Source organism: Saccopteryx leptura, chromosome 11 (assembly GCF_036850995.1).
Source record: "Saccopteryx leptura isolate mSacLep1 chromosome 11, mSacLep1_pri_phased_curated, whole genome shotgun sequence".
In the NCBI taxonomy this organism is placed as follows: Eukaryota; Metazoa; Chordata; class Mammalia; order Chiroptera; family Emballonuridae; genus Saccopteryx; species Saccopteryx leptura.
The window spans coordinates 76184798-76209196 of record NC_089513.1 but is presented as its reverse complement, the minus strand read 5'-3'; the positions used below and the strand labels follow the sequence as shown (position 1 = coordinate 76209196).

General features: G+C 46.0%; 1 protein-coding gene across 1 annotated transcript in view; it reads left to right on the top strand.

Moving 5' to 3' along the window:
* The window catches only part of PLPPR4 (phospholipid phosphatase related 4), a 34097-nt gene extending 10196 nt beyond the window's left edge, over positions 1-23901 (top strand). The window contains exons 2-7 of the mRNA XM_066353487.1: positions 7654-7839; positions 14651-14780; positions 17337-17532; positions 19209-19266; positions 20037-20210; positions 21203-23901. Coding sequence (XP_066209584.1) covers positions 7654-7839; positions 14651-14780; positions 17337-17532; positions 19209-19266; positions 20037-20210; positions 21203-22558 — 2100 coding nt within the window. The 3' untranslated portion in view covers positions 22559-23901. The remainder of the gene's footprint in view (positions 1-7653; positions 7840-14650; positions 14781-17336; positions 17533-19208; positions 19267-20036; positions 20211-21202) is intronic.
* The last annotated feature ends 498 nt before the right edge of the window (positions 23902-24399 follow it).

Genomic DNA, 24399 nt, shown 5'->3' with positions numbered 1-24399 from the left:
TGAGATGAGTTTCTTAGAATCCCTTTAAAAAGGAAGTCAGATATGCCCTAAGGAATTACAAGTTTTGCCTGTTAGGTAGTTATATTGGGAGATGGTTATATTGTATAATTGAGATTTGAACTATTAAAATGTGGATTCTAACCCTGGGCTTGTCTGGTCAAGGCACATATGGGAGTTGATGCTTTCTGCTCCTCCCCTTTCTCTCTCTCTCTCTCTCTCTCTCTCTCTCTCTCTCTCTCCCCCACCCCCTCTACATAATGAATAAATAAAATCTTTAAAAAATAAATAATAAAATAAAATGTGGATTCTGGTAGAGGTCCAAATAAAGATTTTGGTATAGGTTGTCAGTCTTTCTCGTGGAAAAACCTTATTTAAAAAAAAAAATGGACAGCAATCTTTTTTTAAAAACTCTCTACTTTCTAGAGATTAACTTTTGAAATTCTTCCAGCTTACATTCTCATTTGGCTTCTAGCTTCCAGGTGAAGTTTACATGTATGAAAAAGAAGTATTTGATGGTGCTAGGTCCTTTTATATTTATGTCTACCATCTATAGGACAATTTCATGTCAGCTGTCAATGCCTCCGTTCCCTCAGCGGTGAGGAGGGGATAAGAACTTCACCCTTCATCAAGGAGGTCTTCATAACGACTGGACGAATTCAGACATGTCAAGTACCTTAAACAGGACCTGGCAAATATTAGCAGCCTTCAATTACTATGAGCACCCAGACTTTTTAAAGTCTAGAGGAAATAAATTATATCTGGAAGAAAAGATTTAAAAGCCATTAGTTTCCACAATGGTCTTTGGCCTTGGGTCTTAGTCTATAATTCAGTTTAAAGAACAAAATGCGCCCCAAGACGATGCACATCCGTCAGTGTCTAATTCTGGAGAAGGAACAAATCTTCAGGCCCTGAGGTTAAAGCTGGTGGTTACAAAGCTTACTACCGAAAGCCTAATGCTAGATCAATATTCAGTTCGTAAAACAGCCTCCTACCATTACTCAGACTTTGCTGTTAGCTCACGTGAGGGACTGTGATTAGTCTTCTCAGAGCTGCAAAGATACGGCTTATGTTTGGGCATAAAGACGTAGAACAGGTGTTCCCTCTGCATCCCACCATATGGATGAGGTCCCCCTGCACCCTACCGTATGGATGGGGTCCCCCTGCACCCTACCGTATGGATGGGGTCCCCCTGCACCCTACCGTATGGATGAGGTCCCCCTGCACCCTACCGTAGGAATGGGGTCCCCCTGCACCCCACCGTATGGATGGGGTCCCCCTGCACCCTACCGTATGGATGGGGTCCTCCTGCACCCTACCGTATGGATGGGGTCCCCCTGCACCCTACCGTAGGAATGGGGTCCCCTTGCACCCCACCGTATGGATGGGGTCCCCCTGCACCTTACCATATGGATGAGGTCCCCCTGTACCCCACCGTATGGATGGGGTCCCCCTGTACCCTACCGTATGGATGGGGTCCCCCTGCACCCTACCGTATGGATTGGGTCCCCCTGCACCTTACCGTATGGATGGGGTCCACCTGCACCCCACCATATGGATGGGGTCCCCCTGCACCCTACCATAGGGATGAGGTCCCCCTGCACCCTACCGAATGGATGAAGTCCCCCTGCACCCTACCGTATGGATGGGGTCCCCCTGCACCCTACCGAATGGATGGGGTCCCCCTGAACCCTACCGTATGGATGGGGTCCCCCTGTACCCTACCATATGGATGGGGTCCCCCTGAACCCTACTGTATGGATGGGGTCCGCTTTGCTCTTCCTTAGTGATTATTGTTGCAATGTGAAGGATCCCGTTTGAGTTTCTTGTGTTTTTTATTTTTCTTTGTTTTGTTTTTTTTTAATCATTAAAATTTCTGAAATTCACCACAGAAGCATTGTCTGGCAGACATCAACAAGGATTTTAAACTTGGGGATTTTATTTTATTATATTGTTAAAAAACAAAAACAAAAAACAACTCCACCGAGTCAATGTGAAGATCCCAGGACTTTAATGAGCTCTCCGGGTGTGTGTGTGTGTGTGTAAGGCAGCCTCCCAGCCTGCACTCGGATGGGCGCTCCAAGGGTCTGTGAAAAGTGAAAGATTTTATAAGAAGGGTGGGCTAAGGGAGCTACTAAGAAAGGAAAAGAAAGGATCATTTTGGGGCCAGGGCTTCCTTGTTGGGGGGGGATGGAGAGAGCTGATGTTGCTTGACCAGAAAATTCCAGACTGGTTGATTAAGAACCTGTTTCCGGGAGAGTCTGACCCTGCAGTTAGATCAGGTTTTCAGTCTACGTCTGGCATCGTGGGCTTTTAGCACAAGTGACGCCATTTTGGGCCCTTAACAGTATTCACCCCATTACAGAAACCATCTAAGCATTTAATACCTTCGTTCAGATAATTCATCCATGTAATTAATGGAGTCTGCATTGAGAATGGGCCCCCAGGATGTCGGGTCCCTCCCTGTACGAGGTCCCGGGGACGAGGAGAGGAACGAGACAATCTGTGTGCTCTGAAGGACCTGGTCCTCGGACAGGAGGGGAAGGAAAGGGTCACAGCTGCCCCACCTGGGATGGAGGCTTCCGTCGGGCCCCCATCCGTGCGGTCAGGGAAAGCCAGCCAAACACACACCGATGGCTGGAACTTTCAATGGGCCCCATCCTGGTATTTTACATGAGAAGTCATTCAGTGGGGAAAGTGGAAATGAACTACAAGCAGACCACATCTAAGATAAAATTAAAGGTCCTTAAAATATGACCAAAATAATAACAAGGACAACAAACACAATAATAATACATAATGGCATGGGAGAGACTGCCCGGGGAAGAACAAGTGAGACCTTGGAAGCTCAGGTCCCTAACAGGAGGACTTGAAAACACCTGCCACCCTTCACTCTTGGTGCCCGTCACTGCCTTTGCACACATGGCCACCTCTCCCGTCTGCCCTGCGAGCTGGCATTTCCACTGCAGCCCGCCCAGGGCTGCTCTTTCCTGGAAAGCACTTGGCCGGTGCCAGATGGTGACGTGTGCCAGCGGCGGCCGGCTGGAGCGGGGCCGTGCTTCTGGGAAATGAACAGATCACATTCCGGTTACTGGCCCAGACTGGGAAGCCGGGGGGTGCGGGAGGGTGGAGCGTGTCCCTTCTCTGGATCAGGGACTGCATCGTGAAATTTATTTTAAAATGCCTAAGGACGTTGTGAATATTCATGGATGGATGGGACAAACTGTGGAAGGAATAGAAGTGGTGAAACTAACACGGTCTGTGTGTTAGTGATGGTGTGAGCGAGGACAGCCAAGGAGACCTTCAGAACTCGGTGGCAGTGTGAGAGGTCCCCAGGAAGGGGAAGCGACTTGTTCCTGATCCCAGAAGTTAGTGGAATAGATAAGAGGACAAAAAGGATCCCCCCCAAATCACACTGCCCTGTTTTATTTCATATCTATGCTTGTTGTGCCAGCCACAACCATTTTATTTGTGAAGACTGGTTTCGATTTCTAGACCTTCAATAACACAGGGACTCATTCTGACCTATTCTTAATGGCACTACACATGTTAGCTTTGTTGTTGTTGTTTTTTTAACCTGTATTTCTAAGATACGTTGACATTAATCTAAATATGCTACAATTAGGATGAAGTGGTTTTTTAAATTATGAAGCCCTCTCGTCTACTATTAGTTATTGTTATTGTCACTATTTAAAGGGAACATTTATCTGCATTAGCTACAAGCCAAAAAGTACTAAAGAAGATCATTAAAGATTGCACTGTATGAAATGAAAAATGCTATCATCATTGTTGACCTATGACAAACTCCTTACTGGCCACAAACTTTAACAAAGTCACTCCAATCTGCTAATAGTTCTTCCGGTTTGAATTTCCTTTCAACGTATCGTATTAATGTTGTAAATTTCACCTTTATGTAATTTGGGAACACTTACCTGGTTAGGTTCCCAACCTTCCATCTTAACTGTGTTATTAATATTTAAAAAAAAAAAATTCTTCCTCTCTTGGACTATCTTTTGAGTATGAGCGGAATGAATGTACCCAGTTACATTCTTTGACTTCTCTGGACATGATTTATATCAAAACTGAAATTTCTCGTGCAGACGTTCCTCACGAGTGAGGCGATGCTGTTTAAATCCTCCTGTCCCGTGATGGACAGCTCCTCCGAGGCAGCCTGGGCCTCCTGTCCCGTGACGGACAGCTCCTCCCAGGCAGCCTGGGCCTCTCTGTGGCCCCCGGTTGGCATCTCGCTTTCGACAGCGACATGTTGACAATGCTGAGGCATCTCAGGTGTAGAATTTACCAGACAGATCCGGCTCAAGCTTCTCCCCGCCGTCCTCATTGCAACTAGTGACATCACTGGCCCAACAGCTCAAGCCCCAAATTCTTGACCTCACCTTTATTGTTTGCTCTTCAGTAACCGGCACGTCGACAAGTCCTGTCTCTTTATTTCTGTCTCCACTCGAATAAAAGCTGCCACCATCTCTAGCCTGGGTGACTGCAGTTGCCACGCCCCGCTAGCCTCTAAGCCCCACAAGTCCAAGCGGTTTTCTCTATTTTCTTTACTGCTAGAGTCCTCACAACACCCAGAGCGGCACCCAGCACAGTCTAGGTATTTAATAATAAACATCTGTCGAGTCTTGGAGGACCTTCTTCTATATTTTCGCCTTCCTTTTGCTTTAGACCCACCACCATCATCCTCAGCCCAACTGCCAGACTGGTCGTTGTGAGATATTCTTTCAAGTCCTATTATACAGTGTCTCCAAATATACTTTGAGTAACATACTAACTTCTGCCATGGCTTTCAATTCTCTGCAAACTCCGGTCCTAACCCCACCTCTCCGAGGACTTCATCCTGTATCACGGCTCCCTTCGGACTGGGTCTTTTATCTGCTTCTCATAGTGTTGTGTTCAATCTTGCCCGTTCAAGGCTCTGTTTAAATGCACCCACTTAGGTAGGTCCCCCTTGCTCTACACTAGCACTAGCAGTCCAGTTACTCAATTACCTCAGTCCTCTGTTTTCTCGTCTTCAAAGGATATATACTAATACTATAATTTCTCAAGTCTTCTCTTCCTCAGCAAGAATGAAACCTTCATGACAATTAAGGACTTGGTTGTATCAAAACTGGACAAAACCAATGCCCGGCCCTAGCAGGCTCGGAATAGGTATTTATTGAATGAATAAGTAAATAAGCCATGGATATCACATACATTCATTGGCCCTTTCTAACGATGATCTCCTCCAGTTTAAGAGGATCTCCGAAAACTCTGAATTCACCAGGGCTGTGAAAAAGGAAGCAATTGAACTGTACCACTCCAGGCTGAGAGCAAAGTGAACTCTCAGATGAGAAGCAAAGATTTCCTTCTTATCAACGGTGCTAAAAATAAGAAGCTACCTGACCTAGAGAAAGTGTCGTCGCCATGGATTCCATAAAATGCTTCGGAACAATTGATATGCACTGGAAATTGTTTTTCTTTTTAAAACCGGTGTAAATAATCGGTATTATCTGGCAAATGTAATCATTCTTTGGAACACATTTCTTTCATTTGCCCTGTTCTCTAAAGCTGTTATAATTTTCACTTTAAAAATTGCTCTGTTATTATTACTCACAAGTCCCTGAGCAGATGGTAATTATAAGACTCAATCTTTTCTTTCCGAAGAAAACCGTTTTTCCTAAGTTTCAGGTAATTTTCCTCCTCTGTATTAAAGCATAAAAATAATGTGGTTCGTACCTTTTTCTTGACTACAACATAAGTAGAGAATAAAATTTCTCATGCATGATTACATAACGCTTTTTAAATCTCTTTTTAAACCTCGTTTTAAGTGCACTCGAAAGATGTCTATGCAATTTTATTATGTATATATCTATGCCAAAATGAGCTCAGACCATCTGTTAAATTTCTTACATTTAAAAATAAAGTTCTGTTGTTGAGCATCTCAAAAGTGGAAGATACCTTTGAAAATAAGTATGTTAAAAGTAAACATTGTAATTTAATTCACGGCACTGTCCAGTATGAAATAACAGTAGAGGAAAACAATGAATAAATTATTTTCCCCTAAATAGTATAAATATTTTGTTCAAATCACTCTTTTGTGTGTGTGTATGTGTGACAGAGACAGAGTGAGAGACAGAGAGAGGAACAGATAGGGACAGACAGACAGGAAGGGAGAGAGATGAGAAGCATCAATTCTTTATTGTGACACCTTAGTTGTTCATTAACTGCTTTCTCATATGTACCTTGACCCGGGGGCTACAGCAGAGTGAGTAACCCCTTGCTCGAGCCCGCGACCTTGGGCTCAAGCTGGTGAGCCTTGCTCAAACCAGATGAGCCCGCGCTCAAGCTGGCGACCTCCGGGTCTTGAACCTGGGTCCTCTGCCTCCCAGTCTGACGCTCTATCCACTGCACCACTGTCTGGTCAAGCTGTTCAAATCACTCTTAAAAGCAAGATGTGAAAGAGTAAAAGATACTTTTTTAAAAAGTCAGAGAAACAAACATCATAAAGGAAGAAAGATGTAATCCTAATATGGAAACAAAAAAAATCATGGATAAAAAAATGGCATTATTTTCTTGGAAGTTTCAAGAAAACTACTAATGTCTAAAAGGATTAAGATTTATAATATTAGCAAAAGAAATTATTTAAACTCATGTGAGTATATTATGTGTATATATGTGCATAGATACTTGGAAGTCGCTATGGTGTATATTGGTAGTAGAAACATAGAAATAAGTACAATCAGGCCTGTGCCTTCAGGAGACTTTTGTTTGGGAAGCAGAGCAAAGACTTATTAACGCATCTGTGACAGATAACGCCAGTAAAGAACAAAGCACAATAATTTCCTGAAAAGAAGTTCTGGGAAGTTAAAAGTGAGGAAATTACTCTCAAAAATAATTGCCAGGTGAGGCATCATGAAAAAGGTGACATTTGACAGGTACCTTATTATTAAGAGTTATAACAGCATTAACAGCAACAACGACTTTAATAATACTAATATTTATAAACCAATCTTCATTCCAGATATTGTTGAATATGACAAGGAAAAAAAGTTTGTCATTCTGTGTAGTGATGGATGTTGGCTAAACTTACTGTGGTAATCATTTTGCAATATACCTGTATACAGATATCAAATCATTCTGTTACACACCTGAAGCTAATATAATGTTACCTGTTTATTATATCTCAATTTAAAAAAAAAAAAAAAAAAAGAGCCAAGACCTGGGGAGTGGGATAGATGTGGTGCCGGAAGGTGTAAGACCCTGAAGCAAGGGCCAGGCCGTGCAGAAACTTGCCCTCCACTGTGTGACATCCAGATCAGAATGGGAACCACGGGAACAGTGGAGATAGGAAGGGACATGTTCTAGGATATGGTCAGAGTGCAAGAGTGGAAGGAGGAGACCAGGTGGGAGGCCACCCAAGAGCGAAGGTGAGGGACCGTGGGCTCCTAGCCACCCGCCGGCCGAGGTGGATGAGATGGGTGGAGCTAGCGCTTCGAGGGCAGAAGCGGTCGTCCTTAGGAATGACCGTAAGTAACTCTGTGATTGGCGAGAAGCGCTGAGAGAAAGGGGGGAAATACACGTGTCTCCTACTGCATGGCGGACGCGTCCTGTGGATGGCCTGTGTCGAAGAATACAGCGACCTTCTCTGTCCTTCGTCCTCAGCTGCCTATACTGGCGTCGTCGGTGGTGAGCCTGTATTTCCTCGAGCTCACGGATGTCTTCAAACCCGTGCACTCGGGGTTTAGCTGCTATGACCGCAGTCTCAGCATGCCCTACATCGAGCCGACCCAAGAGGCCATCCCCTTCCTCATGCTGCTCAGCCTGGCCTTTGCCGGACCTGCGATTACGGTAAGAACTAACCCCCACGTTGTGTTTGTCAGTCCCAGCGAACTAAGGAGGGACGCACTGGTGTACAGAAGTAACCAAGAGTGAACTCTGCATCTGGAATCAGAAAGATCCTGTCTTTGACAGCCTGGTGGGGGACTATGTAACGCTTTAAAACTATCAACTGGCGCTGGTAGCTACAGAAGATTATGTAATTGCAGGAACGAATGTTCTCTAATGTTTACTTTGATAAATCATTCTGAGGGGGAAAAAAAAAGTAACTGCATAATTCCCGAGTAGCTAATATGACATTTCTGGTCCACTTCCTCATGAATGCATTTTTCGTGTGTTGATGAGGGATCTGAAATGCAGGGAACAGTGGGGAAAACGAACGAGAATACAACCAACAGACTCTCTTCTCGAAAGTGTGTTACTATCTCTTAATGGTTCATCATTTACTAGAGTAACACTTTTATTATGAGCGGTGTACCTCAGCTCCTGTAAAGAGGACATAACTCACATTACACACACACACACACACACACACATACACACACAGAATACTTTAGTTTCAAATCAGGACACTTGCATTTTAAAATATGTAACATAAGGAAATGCCCTCACCTATGAAACTGAATTTAAAACGTAGTTATTTTTAGTGTGCTAACAGACACGTGGTGAGTAACACACTTTTCGGTAAATTCTTTAATAACTAAGACTGGCCAGCCTGTTCTACTATCTCTTGTGCCCCCAGAGTCCTACCTAAAGGACAATAAACATGTTGCACGGTTGGTAGTATTTATTTCTAACGGGAGAAACTCTTTCTTTGGTTTTCTCGTGACCAGGCAGGTCACAGGAAATGTTTGTTAAATAAAAAGCTGTATATAAATGGCGGTTCTACAACGCTCCCTAATGCACTGGTTTGTCCAGGCTCAGGCCACCAGCAGTTTTAGAAGAGCCTCTGCAGAGACCTTCTGAAGTCTGTCCTTCCATTAGCCGCGGGTGTGTTTTTTTATAGTATTTCTCCCCGTATCAATCGTCGTAACATGCTGTTTGTACGACAAGTAAATCACATCAGATGCTCTCAGAAGATAAAATGAGAACTTAATTTTCCGAAGAACTTTATCATACTTAAAAGATCCCCAAAATACTTTGAAAATTAATGAGATATTTGAGCTCCAGTAACTCCAGAGTGATTGGAACTATCAGTGATGTCTTTGGAAAGCAGCTGAGGCTCAGATTTAAAAAAATAATAAAATTAATTAAAGTGCTGTATTGCTCAAAATAACAGCCGCATTGCCCTGTCCTTTCTTTAAAGATTTATGAAAACTCCTTTTCATCCAGTCCTTTTACAAGATCAAAATGAATAAATGCTTTAAACCTATTACACCAGAAAGCATTTCTCCTAGTTGGGGTGCAGAGGACAAATTTGTTGAGGGATTTGTTTGAAACAAAATAATTAAAATACTGCACCAATGTTCCTGAGTCGGCCGAGAAGACTGTGCTGATGTTAATCGTTAGGGCGGCTTGTTTTCATGCATCTCTGAGCCTTCCTTCCCCGAGTGTCTCAGGGAGGAGCCAGGAAAGCCCGACTAATTGTGTCACACACACACACACACACACACATACACACACACACCAGCACCACTGAACTTGCACTGGTCCCTTTGCTGACTCCATCACAGGTCCTGGGGGCAGTGACCTTGGCCTCATCACTGTGTTTCTGCTTCTCTGATTCACTCATTTCCCATAATAAATTCTTTTTTCTCCCCAAAGTTAGAAGCGAGGAAGCAGAGAAACAGACTCCTGCATGTGCCTGACCAGGATCCACCCGGCATGCCCACCAGGGGGCGATGCTCTGCCCATCTGGGATGTTGCTCCGTTGCAACCAGAGCCATTCTAGCGCCTGAGGCAGAGGCCACAGAGCCATCCTCAGCGCCCGGGCCAACTTTGCTCCAATGGAGCCTTGGCTGTGGGAGGGGAAGAGAGAGACAGAGAGGAAGGAGAGGGGGAAGGGTAGAGAAGCAGATGGGTGCTTCTTCTGTGTGCCCTGGCCGGGAATCGAACCCGAGACTTCCACATACCGGGCCAACACTCTACCACTGAGCCAACCGGCCAGGGCTTCCAGAATAAACTCTTAATATGCAATTTAAGGATGCTTTCTGGGGGGTGGGAGATGGTTCTGGGTCAAAGTTTTCTTTTTTCGAGCCCTGAGAGAGAAAAGAACCACTCTGCCGTGATTGCCTTCTGCACTCCGACCTGGGGAGCAGCCCGGGGTCAGCTCTCTGCACAGGGACCCCGATTGCCCGGCCGGGCCTTCGCAGGGCCTCTGTAGCCGCCGCCTGCCTCTGACGGCCCGAGAGGAACGGTCAGGGAGTATCAGAGCTCCAGCCTGCCTCTTGTCCCTGCTGCTTTGACAGGTTTGGGGTCAACAACCCGATAGGAAAACAAATTGAGTTTGCTGACACCAAATCCTACCTCATCTTTATTTGTTTCCACTCCAACCATGTGTCATACATCTTATAGATTTCTAACTTCCTTTTTACCTTTGTTAAAGCCTTCTCTCAAAACATACTCTTACTTTTCAACATGGGTCCTACGACATTTACAGTCTTCATGTTCCGGAACCATAATGCTGTCTCTAATCTCACTACGTGTGCCTGCCCTAACCCCGTGGTTTTCAACCAGTGTGCCAAACTATTATTATTATTATTATTTTAGATTTTATTTATTCATTTTTAAAGAGGGAGGAGAGAAAGGGAGAGAGAGGGGGGGGGAAGGAGCAGGAAGCATCAACTCCCACATGTGCCTTGCTTGACCAGACAAGCCCAGGGTTTTGAACCAGCGACCTCAAGAGTTCTGGGTCGATGCTTTATCCACTGTGCCACCACAGGTCAGGCCAAATAATTTTTTAAAACATACAACACCTTACTATTTAATCAGGGGCACTGACCTCTTTTCTCTTCAACCGTCAACAACAACAAAAAAATGACAACAGCTAACCCCACAACAGCTGTCTGGTATGGATGAATCAAAATGATACCTGTTTTCTTTTTTGTCAGATCGGCAAAAAATAACATACATTTTTTTTTGATGTGCCGCAGAATTTCAGGAATTAGTTTATATGCGCCATGAGATGGAAAAGGTTGAAAATGTTGCTCTAGCCCCTTCCCCTACTCTTCCTTAAAGTGAAAGTAACAGACTCTAATCTTTGACTTGAAAGAATGCCATTTTCTTTTATCCTTATGGTGGTATCCACCTGTTCCAAGATGGAGTGGTGGGGGAGGTCAGGAGTGGCCCGGTGAGCCCTGCGTTTGGGAGTGGCTTTTAGAGCCCAGGTGTGTGAGAGGCACTTCCTGTCGTCACCCGTTCCCGTGGGGAGAAGACATAGCCAAATCGAAGACCTCACATCTGCAGTATTCTGTCCAAGGACCTTTAGGTGAGCCAGAGGAAGCTCAGCTGGCTTTCTGTGCAGGGATTTACATACAAATCCTTTGGTGTGGGCTTCTCAGGTTTTTTTTTTTCTAAGCTTTGAGGGATGTTTTCAAAATAACTCGTCTCCCTGGTGTTGTGTGAGAATCTATAAAAATTCCTTTCATGTCTGTGAAGTGCGTATTCTTATCACTCTAAAATTGCCCTTAAAATGGAAAATCTCATTCTTAGTATTCAGTTTCTATTTACGTTAGGGTGGTAATGAAACAAGCATTCCGTCCCGACCCCTGGGGATTTATTTTCAGGGACAGCAATGCAGAATATCTGGGTTTAACACAACTTCATGAAAGCTACATGAATGGAAAAAATGTGCACGTTCTTTCCCCTGGAAGTGACTAACGTTTTATTACATGTTAGTAAGGGATACGTATATCCCATTGTACAGAATTCTGTCCGAATTTGATTATAGTTCCTAGAAGGTGACCTCAGCTTTAGGAGACCACATAATCAAAATGTGGAAGACTCAAATGCATAAGCGTTCCCTAAAGACTTTCGTCGCTAGTTTACCCTCTAAAGATACTCTGATAAATGCAACACAGTTTTTTGTTGTTTTGCTTTGGTGTATTCACAAGAAAGACTTTTTGGATTGAGAGTTCTGCCAGTGAGGCTACTACTCCCAGGTCAGTGCCCATGTAACAAGAAGCTATCTACTTCCTGTCTGCATGTCCCCTAAAGCAGGGTCGCCCCACAATCTCTTCCAAAGACCTGTCCATGATAGCTGACATGCAAAAAAAAAAAAAAATTGTGTTGTTCCTTTTCAGGCTTGTATATGGCATAGACCAAGTATTGTGGAAAGATACTTGTCACACACTGTTTCTCCTTACAAATGACAACAGCAACAAATAATTTGATTGTCATCAAAGCCTACTCCCTAAAACCATACTACAACCTGACCACGTGCCATTACAGACAAGAAAACCGGCAGGCACCTTTGGAAATATATCGGGAAGCATCCCCCCCTTCCCCGGAGCAGAATTCTACCTTTCAGCCAAAGGAAATCATTTTGAAAATCCATGCAATGACATACAGATCAAGGTTAAACACATAGACATGTGAGAAGAAAACTGATGTGCTCCTTAGAGCGAGGGGACAGTTGGGTGATATCAAAATACTGACAAAAAAAAAAAAAAAAAAAAAAAACCCTCTATCTCTAATCAAGCCAAACAGTGTGAGATCACGCTGTTGACATACACATTTGCAGCCTGTTAAGCCACTAATGTAAAACTCCTGAAATCTCAAGGTCATTTGAGAGAATGGCTATTGTGTTGTGTGTTGAGATACATTTTCCTAATGGCACTGTACAAACAGGTTCTTATGTCATTTAGCATTTACCGAGAAGAAGTGTGTCACTACAGATAGAATTACAAAGAAAGAAAATTATTCACAGACTGGTTATGGAAGAAGTGAAGATAAACTTTATCTCTTTTAGACATACAACAACGCGTGTCAGGAACGCGTGGTTAATTTTCCTGAAGTGATCGATTGGAGACAACCTTTATGTCATATTATTCTGCACGCGTGCTGCGTGGGGCAGGATATAGAACCTGCTGTGCGTCCACGCCTAGCTTACAGCGATAATGTAGGGCCATATTTTTCAAGGTGTATAATCAGCTCAACATTCAGTGATTTAAAAAAAAAAAAAAAAAAAAAAGACCGTTTTGATTCTTTCTCTACAATTGATCTTAAAAGTTATCATTATGCTACTTGGTTTTCAGACATGTGTGATTATTGGTAGTATTCCATTATGAAAATTGTTTTTATGCAAATCACAATTCTTTTTTAATTGTGCCCCCCCCCATACCTACAGAACCAGATACAGCAGATTGACCATTTGAAGCAGAAGGTCGTAGGATTCCTGTCATGAGTTCTTAAAAGCCTATTGTTTTAAACACTTCATAAAAAAGGGGGGAAGCTAGTACTGAGAACTGGGAACTTGCCCTGGAAAGTCTCTTTTGGCCTTAATCACGGTTATAACCTTTCAAGTGGCATGACCGCTTATGTTGAAGGGTCTGCCAGTATCTCTTGCCCCCCCCCCACACACACACACACTTTTCTCAGCTCCTTGTGTTTATACAAACAATTCTAATTGCACAACAATCTCTCAGGCACAATAACCCCAAATTCAATCATCTCTTTGCCACCGTAATCCCAAATACTGCAGATTTTTTGCATAAGTAAAGCCCCTAAGTTCGGGTCTTGCTTCCCTTACACAGAGTGACTAATAGCCCAAGTGTCCAGGGTCATCAGCCGACGAGTACCCCACAGGGAAGGGAACAGTGCGGGTCCCACGGGACCAGGCACGGCGCCGGGCAGTGAGGAGAGAGGGGAGAGGGAAACAGGTCTTCTCTCCAAGGGTCCCAGTCAGTCCCGGTCAGTGAGAGACAACCAGGGGGGTGCCGGACGTGCACTGTCATCGAGCGGTGCCCGAGGGAAAGGCAGGTGCCCAGGGGGCCACAGACAAGGGGACACAATCAAAGTAGGTCTCATGATATTGAGTTCCCACCCGGGAACTCATGCCCCATGTCGTAGGTTCCTACAGCGGTGGCTCTCTGTCCACTGTAAACGCACTTTCTAAATAGCTTAGACTTCGGAAACACCACCCCGTGGGAATGGGCGACTCTTCCAAAACGAGGTCAGCCACATCAGTGGTTCCCTTCCGAGTGTCCCCGGGGTGTTTCCATTTCCAAAGTCACCGCTTACCTAGGCTCTCCTGTCACCGGCGTTCTCCAATATGAGCCTTACTGGCCACACGTGGCTTCTTCATTTTAAACCTAGACTGATCTAGGTGTTAAATACTTAAATCTAATGAAGAGAAATAAACCAAAATTGAGCTCTTTGACTGCGGCAGCTGCCCTTCAAGGGCCCCGTAGACACACGTGTGGCCAGTAGCTTCGGAACGGACAGGGCAGAGAATGTTTCCATATTGCAGATCCTGTTGATAAATAGCTCTTCTTCGGATAGTATCGTTTCCCCCCTCAGGAATCTTGTTTTTGTGGCTTTAGGAACAAAGGGCCAAGATTTTAAGGATGAGGGCAGAATCCATCCTCATGTCATTAATCAGTTAGGAGTCACCAGGTGTCGTTGGGCTAAGGGCCGGCGTGTGGGTGCTGCCACCATACGAAAGCCCCAGGATGCCATCACGCCTTTGACCGGCACGCAGGGGCTCAGAAGATCCAGCCGGTGCTCTTTCCGGGGCCCTGACTGCCTGGGAGAGACTGGCCCCTGCTCTAATGCTGTTGAGAAATCACACGTCCTTAGCTTGTTGAATTGACGGCGTGTTGAGAGATATCTCATCACTCACTTGAACCCATTGAGCCCGTTCTGAACGCCCGTGTCTTTGCAGATTATGGTAGGAGAAGGGATCCTCTACTGTTGCCTGTCCAAGCGGAGAAGCGGGGTCGGGCTGGAGCCCAACATCAATGCCGGAGGCTGCAACTTCAACTCCTTCCTGAGGAGAGCCGTCAGATTCGTCGGTGCGTGCGGGAACCGCCGAGAAAGGAAATGTGCTTTCTGCCAATAGCCGTGTTATGTTTAATTACAGATATTAAGTCTTTGGGCTATAATTTAGATGCATCATTTCTGGTACATGATGAATTTTACATTATACACACACAAAAAAAAAAAACCAACCTGGCAATACACCCAAATGTGGGCTTTGTATCTGAAATGTATTATGTACAGTACAATTATTGTCCTTGTTTTGAGAACTCACATGCCGTGCATTTCAATGTAGGTTTGAATTAGCTCCTGTGGAAAGGTAGACTGACTTTAAAATGGTTCCCCATCGGATCTGCGGTCATGTTTTTAAAGGGGGAGAATAAATGTCAGCAGGCCAGTGTGATGGGGTGACTCGCCAGAAATGACTTTCGTCACATGGGCGATTCCATTCCATTTATCCTATAGAACAGGGGTCGGGAACCTATGGTTCGCGAGCCAGATGTGGCTCTTTTGATGGCAGCATCTGGCTTGCAGACAAATCTTTAATTAAAAAAAAATAATAACGTTAAAAATATAAAACATTCTCATGGATTACAATCCATTCATTTCCTACTGCTCATGTTCATGGTTGCGGGTGGCTGGAGCCAATCACACCTGTCCTCTGGGACAACACCAAATTTTTATTGGATAATTTGTCATGTGCACGGGTCGTGGTATGGCTCTCACGGAACTACATTTTAAAATATGTAGCGTTCATGGCTCTCTCAGCCAAAAAATGTTTCCCGGCCCCTGTCCTAGAAAGTCTCCATCCAGAAATGGCAGGACATCAGCTGTCACTGTATATACTGCGGCACCACAGCTGTGGCTCCTTGGCTATTTCCTCCCAGTTCACCTCCTCGGTTTTATCAGACTTGTTAGAAAATCCACAGGCCTGGCTAACCAGCATCTGTGTCGAATCCGTGTCTAAACCTTCATCTTTTCTGGTTGGCACGGAAGCCCCAGAGTGTTCTCTGAGTCCCGGGCCTTTTGTTTTCTCAGTGAGTTGAGAAGCCAAGCCCCAGTGCCTCAGACTGGATGTTTGACACGCATTCCCAGCGAGTCAGTCAGACGTTATCGTACCCGTCCCCTCTCCTCTCCGAGGCATAGGTAGTTTCATCGAGTACTTCGTAAATAATTAAATACCACTGTCTCTCCCACTTGGGGAAAAGTCTGGTCGAAGTCACGGCCCCAGACTCTTCTCGCCGAGCAAGGCCTGGCAAGACGGTAAGACAAGAAAGAATAGGTCCCTCAGCAGGGTCGTACGCCAAGGCGTGGAAATGAAATTTTAGGACATAGAGCTGATCTCAGAGAAGATTTCCCGACGGTAAGGACATGCTGTGGGAAGGAGGCACACAACCTCCCTGAGAGCCTCTGACCGTGAGGACAGGCCACTACACCCTAGAAAACAGGGTCCCGGGCTCTGCAAACCCATCCTCTGTGGGTCTGGAGAGTCTGACCCTCCAAAGGTGAAAACAGGTGGGTCCCCGCCCCCCACCCCGTTCTCCACACTCCCCCCTAAGACCTGGCGTGCTGCGAGGAACTGGAAGGCAGAGACAAACGTCCCGTGCCCAGAATCCCAGCTGAGCGTGTGGAGAGGGAGTCGGTAGAGCGGTTGCTAAGTGACAAAAAGCAGAGAAGGAAGGTGCAAAACAGAGCCATGTGGCGGCCAGCGATCCGGGTCTGGGAGAGTCCAGGCGTCAACCACCCGGGCGCCCTCGCCATCGGGAATCAGAATCCAGGCTGCCGAGTCAGAGTGAATAGAGGGCGTTAGACATGTGGAGAAAACAGGCGGGTTCAGACCCTGTGCTCGTGAGCAGGGCCAGACGCCCGGGGGTGAGGCCGGGCAGGAGTCCTGGCACAGGTACGGTGGTCGAGGGCGTGCGTGCACATCGGGGTTTGCGGGTGTGTGGTTTGAGACTGGCCCTAGGATAGAATTTGGACCGGAGGCTACAAGAGCCTCATCTCTGGATTCCAAACATGCCAGAAGGCTCCCACAAGCCCGGGCCCGGGAGAGAAGGACTGTTTCCACGACGGGGACACCCGCCCTCCTCTCCGCTCCCGTTAGCATTCCTGGTGTGACTTCGTCTGTAGGGAGGAAGAACTGACTCTCTAGGGATTGGTGACTGTGGCGAGAGTTGGGGACTTCCGGGGAGACAGGGCCCCGCCAGCTCAGACATGCTAAACAATGTTAAATCATTTTTAATTTTGCTTCATTCCCCAAATGTAATCCAATGGGGTCACCTTAACACGTTCCAGATGTCCGACAAGTGACCTGTGGTTAATAATATTGAGAAGTGGCCTTATTGAACCAAACTGACAAAACAAACAAACAAACAAAATAAAAAACACCCTCAAATTACTACTCTGAAGGTACTCCTCACCGCTATCTTGACCTTACTTATCTGTTTGGAAGTTGGGGAATTTTCTATAGTCTCTTCTTGAAGTAAACTCAGAGGAAACGGTCAGGCCAGAGTTGCCGGCTGCCCTGGCGACCCGGCGTCGGCGCTGGGCGCCCACCCGGTCGGTAACCACGCCTTCGCCTTGGCTCGCAGGTGTCCACGTGTTCGGGCTGTGCTCCACCGCTCTGATCACAGACATCATCCAGCTGTCCACGGGCTACCAGGCGCCCTACTTCCTGACGGTGTGCAAGCCCAACTACACCTCCCTGAACGTGTCCTGCAAAGAGAACTCCTACATCGTCGAGGACATCTGCTCGGGCTCTGACCTCACAGTTATCAACAGCGGCAGGTGAGGAACCGAGGTTGAAGGACGTCTGATCTCAGGGTTGGCGTCGTTCTGCTAACAGCGTGGGGGCAGCAGTGCCTGGGGCAGTTTTTTTGGCCACCGTGATACCGGCTCTAGTTTTTCTTTCCAATTCAGTGATCGCCTTGAGTCATCGTACCATGGCAACCCACTTGTGGCTCCTCCCCTATCTTCCTCTCTGTCTCCACGTTTCAGCCTCACATTTGGCCACGCGTCCCCCTATCACCAAATCTTATTTGTGTGTTGCGACCCGGCCTACACTCAGGGTGGTTTTAGGTTATCACGATCGCTTTCTTTTAGGCTATGTATAGTCAGTCATGGCTTACGGTCAGTTCTGTACCCTGTATTGACTTAGGTGGAAGGCTCAGTAGCTATGATATTGACATCTCTGTTATATGTTTTATAAAAAAAAAAAAAAAAATCACATGACTTTCCCTTTTGGTAGAGTTTTAAAAGAGATAACATCTGGGATTGCATGTGTCCTCTGCGAATAAACCCAGAAGATCTGGGTAGCTTCTCACCTTGCATTTCAAAAGTAGGAGATGGAAGAACTCAAGAAACTGCCCATGCACTAAATCTTTTTCAATAAATAAAAAATAAAGTGGTCCAGCAAGAGGTCATGTAGAAGTTCGAAAGAAATAAGCTACAGAATAAGGAAAGGCAATTAGTGACCATTATAAGAATTGTATTTGTCAGTCAGTGACTTCCCAAAGATCGATTTAAGAGTCAAAAATAAGTTCCTAAGTCTCGAAGAAAATCAGAGCATGACATTATGTAATTATACACAATCAGTGCCCCGCGGTCCATCCAGTAGTTTTGAACCTACATGTATGGCCTATGTCTTCTATTCTTTCTCAGACCTTTTACTTTATCTTTTCTGTATTGAATAGTAATCCTCTTTTTTGGGTACCAAATTAGGTAGGACGTTATTTGTAACTGGGTTTTCTTTTTTTCCAATCTTTTTATTCATTAAAATCAATTTCTGTTCTTCGATCTTTTTCAGTATCTCTTCCATTATATTTTGTGTTTGTCTACCTCCCTGCTTCTTAAATTGTTTAACTAAATGGGAAGCTCTGTGACCCCTGAGATAATCATTATTTTAAAGTGGAATACACAGGAAAAACATTTTGTTAAAATTAGATTTTTCTTATGCTTTCTAAAGTGTAAAAAAAACCCAACACATTCAGCCCCATTGCAGTGAGAAAATAAATTTGTCTTAAGTTTTTGGGTAAATGAAGGTATATATATAATATAATATATAATATATAGTCGGGAGGCTAGAAAGGAGTATAAAGACTTGAAAATCCTAGCTTTATGAACTTTGCCTTTAAACTGGCATCATTCTAATTCCAAAGAACAGTTATCCTGTCTTCCACCCCAGTTGTATTTCCAGCTGTCATCCTGGTGGTGTGGCAAAGCGATGTCCTCCTACAAGGCTACCGGCATTTTCTATCGGAACATGCATCACTGCTAGTCTTCAATTCCAATGGAGGTTAGCAGTGCGCCCTCTACCCCTCAGACATTTCTCCAGAGAACAAAACAGACGTTGAAGTTACTGCTTATTGCCCTGTGGCATTTAGGTTGGACATTTTAACCACACACTGTTCTTGGTGTGATTGTTGGCAGTGTCTGTATAACCAGAGTATATCTTCCTTTGGCAGGAAATCATTCCCGTCTCAACATGCCACCCTTGCCGCCTTTGCTGCTGTCTACGTCTCGGTGAGTGACCTGGTCTCCCTCCTTGATCTGTGTCCTACAGAAAACCGGGAGTGAGTGTTGTCACCTCCTAACTCCATCACACAGCTGTGTGGTAACAGAACAGTAAACTGGAGCCCAGCAATCGTTCGACACCAGGCACCAAAAGCAGCAATTGGAGGCTTCCATAAACAGTGTCATAGGAAAATAATTTTTCTACACAGTCCTGTTATTTCTTTAGCCTGGTATCCCGTTAGGGTAATGGGATAGATACTTCACGAAGAGGGTATTGTGAGCTGCAATTCTAAAACTGAAAGAATTTGTTAAGTGCAATGGGAACGACAAATTCTAAAACTGGAAGAGTTTGTTACATGCACACCTACACGGGCAAGTGTTGCTTTCAGTGTTTGTGGGACCGTGAGTTCCAAGTCGGTGCCAACTCGATAAACACTATATAATGAACTGTCATCAAATCTGATTAATACAACAGTTCTATGCAAAAAACAAACATTATGACAAATAACATGGAGACTAAACAGTTATCTGGATAATTGTACTGCTTCCATTTTTTTTTTTCAGACTCTCGTGTAATTAAATGATGTGATTCATTTGATGAGTTTTGTCACGTGTTCCTTTTTTCTGGGTATAGAACGTAAAGAGAACAGGGGGAATGGGACAGTAAAACTGATGTCAAGTGTATCCGTTCAACTCTCCAGTTTAACTTTCTATTGGATGATAATTTAACAGTGAAATGGCCTCTCTAACATCCTGAACTTGTGTCTCTCGTTTTTAAGATGTACTTCAATTCCACCTTAACGGACTCCTCAAAGCTTCTGAAACCTCTCCTGGTCTTCACCTTCATCATCTGCGGCATCATCTGTGGGCTGACCCGGATAACTCAGTACAAGAACCACCCCGTCGACGTCTACTGTGGCTTTTTAATAGGAGGAGGGATTGCACTGTACTTGGTGAGTAAGGGACTGTTCGTTCTTGTTTGAGAAACCACAGTTTAGAATGGTGAACATGCATAGATTTTTTTTGCATCTGAATAACTTACTTGAAATATAGTTTCTGTTCAAGAGAAGATCTCTGGTTGCATCCATTCTAAGCCAAAACACATATCCCACGTTTTGTTGTTGTTGTTGTTGTTAAGATTTTTATTTATTGATTTTAGAGAGGAGAGAGACAGAGAAGGAGAGGAGGAACAGGAAGCGTCAACTCATAGTTGCTTCTTGTATGTGCCTTGACCGGGCAAGCTCTGGGTTTCAAAAGGGTGGCTTCAATGTTCCAGGTCAACACTTTATCCACTGAGCCACCACAGGTCAGGCCCATCTCCCGCTTTCGGTAAAATAACTTATTAAACGCTTACCGTGGGCCAGAAATGGTGATTTTAGAAGGATTATTGCATTTTGTCTTTACACACACACATCCCCTGCATTGTAAATCCTGATGTCATGGTTTATGAACAATTTATATTCTCTGTTTTCCACACTTCTACCTTCCATCATAAGGAATGATTGAAAACGGAAGGTCAAATAAATCGGTTAAGCCATCTAAGGTGTCATTCAATAAGAGATTCCTAAACCCAGAAAAATGAATTGCTTTGAAAAGCAGAAGATTATTTATTCATAGATCTCTCATTGTCTAACTTTTCTTTTCAAAACGTATGGAGGAGTAAGTTTACAAAAACATCTGGTGGAATGGAGAAGGGTGAGAGAAATCCGACGAATCACAGAAAGGACTGGGCTCCATATTTCTGAACGGTTCCTTCCGTGACCGGTGGTCTCACCCCCAGACTGTCTCCCCAGTAACGGTCGTTGTTGGTGTTTTGTTCTCTGTATTAGTCAGTGGGGTTCAGAGAGCACAGACCTTCTTTATGTGCATCTGCGGGTCCTCGGAGACAGGGTCTGAGCAGCCGGGTGTCTAGTGTGTGGTGTTGACTGTCTCTCTTCCACACTAGGGCTTGTACGCTGTGGGGAACTTCCTGCCCAGTGAGGAGAGTATGCTCCAGCACAGGGACACCCTCAGGTCCCTGGCGGACCTCAACCAGGACCCCAGCCGCGTGTTATCTGCTAAAAACGGTAGCAGCAGTGACGGAATTGCCCACACGGAGGGCATCCTCGCCCGAAACCACCGAGATGCCAGCTCGCTGACAAACCTCAAGAGGGCCAACGCCGATGTAGAAATCATCACCCCCCGGAGCCCCATGGGGAAGGAGAACATGGTCACCTTCAGCAACACCCTGCCGAGAGCCAACACCCCGTCCGTGGAAGACCCTGTCAGGAGGAACGCCAGCATCCACGCCTCGATGGACTCCGCCCGGTCCAAGCAGCTCCTCACCCAGTGGAAGAGTAAGAACGAGAGCCGCAAGATGTCTCTGCAAGTGATGGAGACCGAGCCTGGACAGTCCCCTCCCCGGTCCATCGAAATGAGGTCCAGTTCAGAGCCGTCCAGGGTCGGGGTGAACGGAGACCACCACGGCCCCGGCAGCCAGTACCTCAAGATCCAGCCGGGCTCGGTCCCCGTCCCCGTCCCCGGGTGTAACAACAGCATGCCCGGGGGACCGAGAGTGTCCATCCAGTCCCGCCCGGGGTCCTCGCAGCTGGTCCACATCCCCGAGGAGACCCAGGAAACCATCAGCACCTCCCCCAAGAGCAGCTCGGCCCGGGCCAAGTGGCTGAAGGCCGCCGAGAAGACGGTGGCGTGTAACCGGAGCAACAGCCAGCCGCGCATCATGCAGGTCATCGCCATGTCCAAGCAGCAGGGCGTCCTGCAGGGCAGCCCCAAGAACACGGAGGGCAGCACGGTCACCTGCACCGGCTCCATCCGCTACAAAGCCCTGACGGACCACGAGCCCGGCGGCATCGTGCGGGTGGAGGCCCACCCGGAGAACAACCGGCCCGTCATCCAGATCCCGTCCACCGAGGGCGAGGGCAGCGGCTCGTGGAAGTGGAAGGCGCCCGAGAAAGGCAGCCTGCGCCAGACGTACGAGCTCAACGACCTCAACAGGGACTCGGAGAGCTGCGAGTCCCTGAAGGACGGCTTCGGGGCCGGGGCCGGGTCCGGAGACCGCAAGCGAAGCAACATCGACGGCACCGAGCACCACCACCACCACCACGGCGTCACCACCATCCGCGTCACGCCCGTGGACGGCAGCGAGATGGGCTCGGAGACGCTGTCCGTGTCCTCGTCCCGCGACTCCACCCTCCGCAGGAAGGGCAACATCATCCTCATCCCCGAGAGGAGCGGCAGCCCCGAGAACACCAGGAACATCTTCTACAAGGGGACCTCCCCCACGCGGGCCTACAAGGACTGAGCGGCAGGGACGGCCGCCCCGGGAGACCCACGCGGACAGGTGGGTTCTGCTCGCGCCCTGTTCCCGCGGACTGGGGGGGGGGGACTGGTCACCCCAACTAGAGCAGCGGCCACCGCCAGCCCAGGACTCGGCGATGACTCCGGAGCACGGCTGGGCTCAGGCTCGTCACGGATGTCACATCCAGGGGAGGGGAAAGCACAATGCAAGAAACCTAACTAATGTGATCTTCTTACGGGGCCCGGCTTCGAACCCCCAAACGGTTTGCAAGAGGGCAGTTTTAGCAAAAGACAGCGGTTTGCTTCCACGTAGACTACTTCACTTCCTGAATGTGCCAACGTGAGGCATTTATTGGGGGTTTTTTTTTTTTTCTTTCTTTCTACTGAGCTGTGGGGGCCCGGAACGCGTTCCCCCCGCCCCCACGGCAGAGGCCATGCGGTTTTATATATTCGTTCTGCAGAAACCGCACCTGCCGCCGCTGCAGGCGGCCGGTGCCGACTAGGATAGTCCGCCCACCCTGTAAACCCTCCAGCCCCCTCTAGCTGTGCAGTCGTGGTGTGCAAACCCCTTGTCCCAGACCTGCCGCCGTGTTGAGGAGACACTGGCCGCTTTGTGTTAGACTAGGACACCCCGCAGCTTGTCCCTAGCGGCTCCGTCACCGTCCACACATGAAAACGTGTGCTGCTGCACTTGTTTTTTTTTTTTTTCAAATTTATGCCTTCTTCAACCACAAAAATTATGTAGGAATCTTTTCAGTAAAAGGGAATCGCTCGTACTTTTCGGCATAGTTTTTGTTTTGTTTGTTTATTATTATTATTATTATTGGCTGCTTACTTTTTATTTAAGTATAAGGACTGCTAATGAAGAATCTGGTTTTTAGTGAGTAAATCTGCATAACTTAAAAAAAATACAGTGTTTTATAGAGAGTCTTTTGAAATTGTTGTGATCATATTTTATATTTTATGGCTTGGCTTTTATTTATTGATTAAAATAATTTTTTTTTTGATGTTACAGATAGGTTCTTTCTATTTCTAAAGTTTGACAATAACAGTTGACATTCCTTATGCAAAATGTATTGCTGTGAATTTATAAACAAGAAATCTGAACCAAACTTGACATTGTGGGGTTCCATTGCCAGCCGTGCTGGTCAGGTTAATCCTGAGATGTTTCCAACCAGCTGGTTTAGGTTGCTATCTTAATAAGTAACCCCAAAATTCTATTTAGTTCTAGATGATTAACTTCTTTCGATATTCTGATGACCAGTGATGGGTTTTTACCTTCTTCCCTATTTTTGTTAATTGGACACCAACAGCAAGAATCTGAAAAAAAAAAAAAAAAAAAGCAAATTGATAATCAAAGTATCTCAGAGAATAAACTAAGAATGTATTCCTCCAAAATATCTAAAGAGGCACAGTTTCCGCGCTCTCTCCTGAACGGAGCTTTCAGCCTAAACACAAGGAAACCGTATTTATTATTGCTAAGACGATTAAAACCAAACATTTTCAGGGGTTTCCAACTTAAACGTTTATTTCACATATAAAGAAGTATTTGGTTCTTGGAATTTAGTGTCAGACCCACCCTTTCGACACCATTTCTTAAGAATTCCCGCCTACACTGGATGATTGCTGAGGGGATCGCAGGGTAACAGGAAAGCTGGCTGACCCGTCTCCGTGGAGTTTCCAGAGAGAACGAAAGGAAGGCGTGGTTTAGAGATGAGATGACCACATCATTATCACCTGCAGGGAAGGGGGCGGGGCTTTCTAGAGTAACCCACCTCCCACCCAGAGCATTAGGGACTCAGCCCAAACCAGCAGAACTGAAAACTCTGGCAATAAAATACAGAT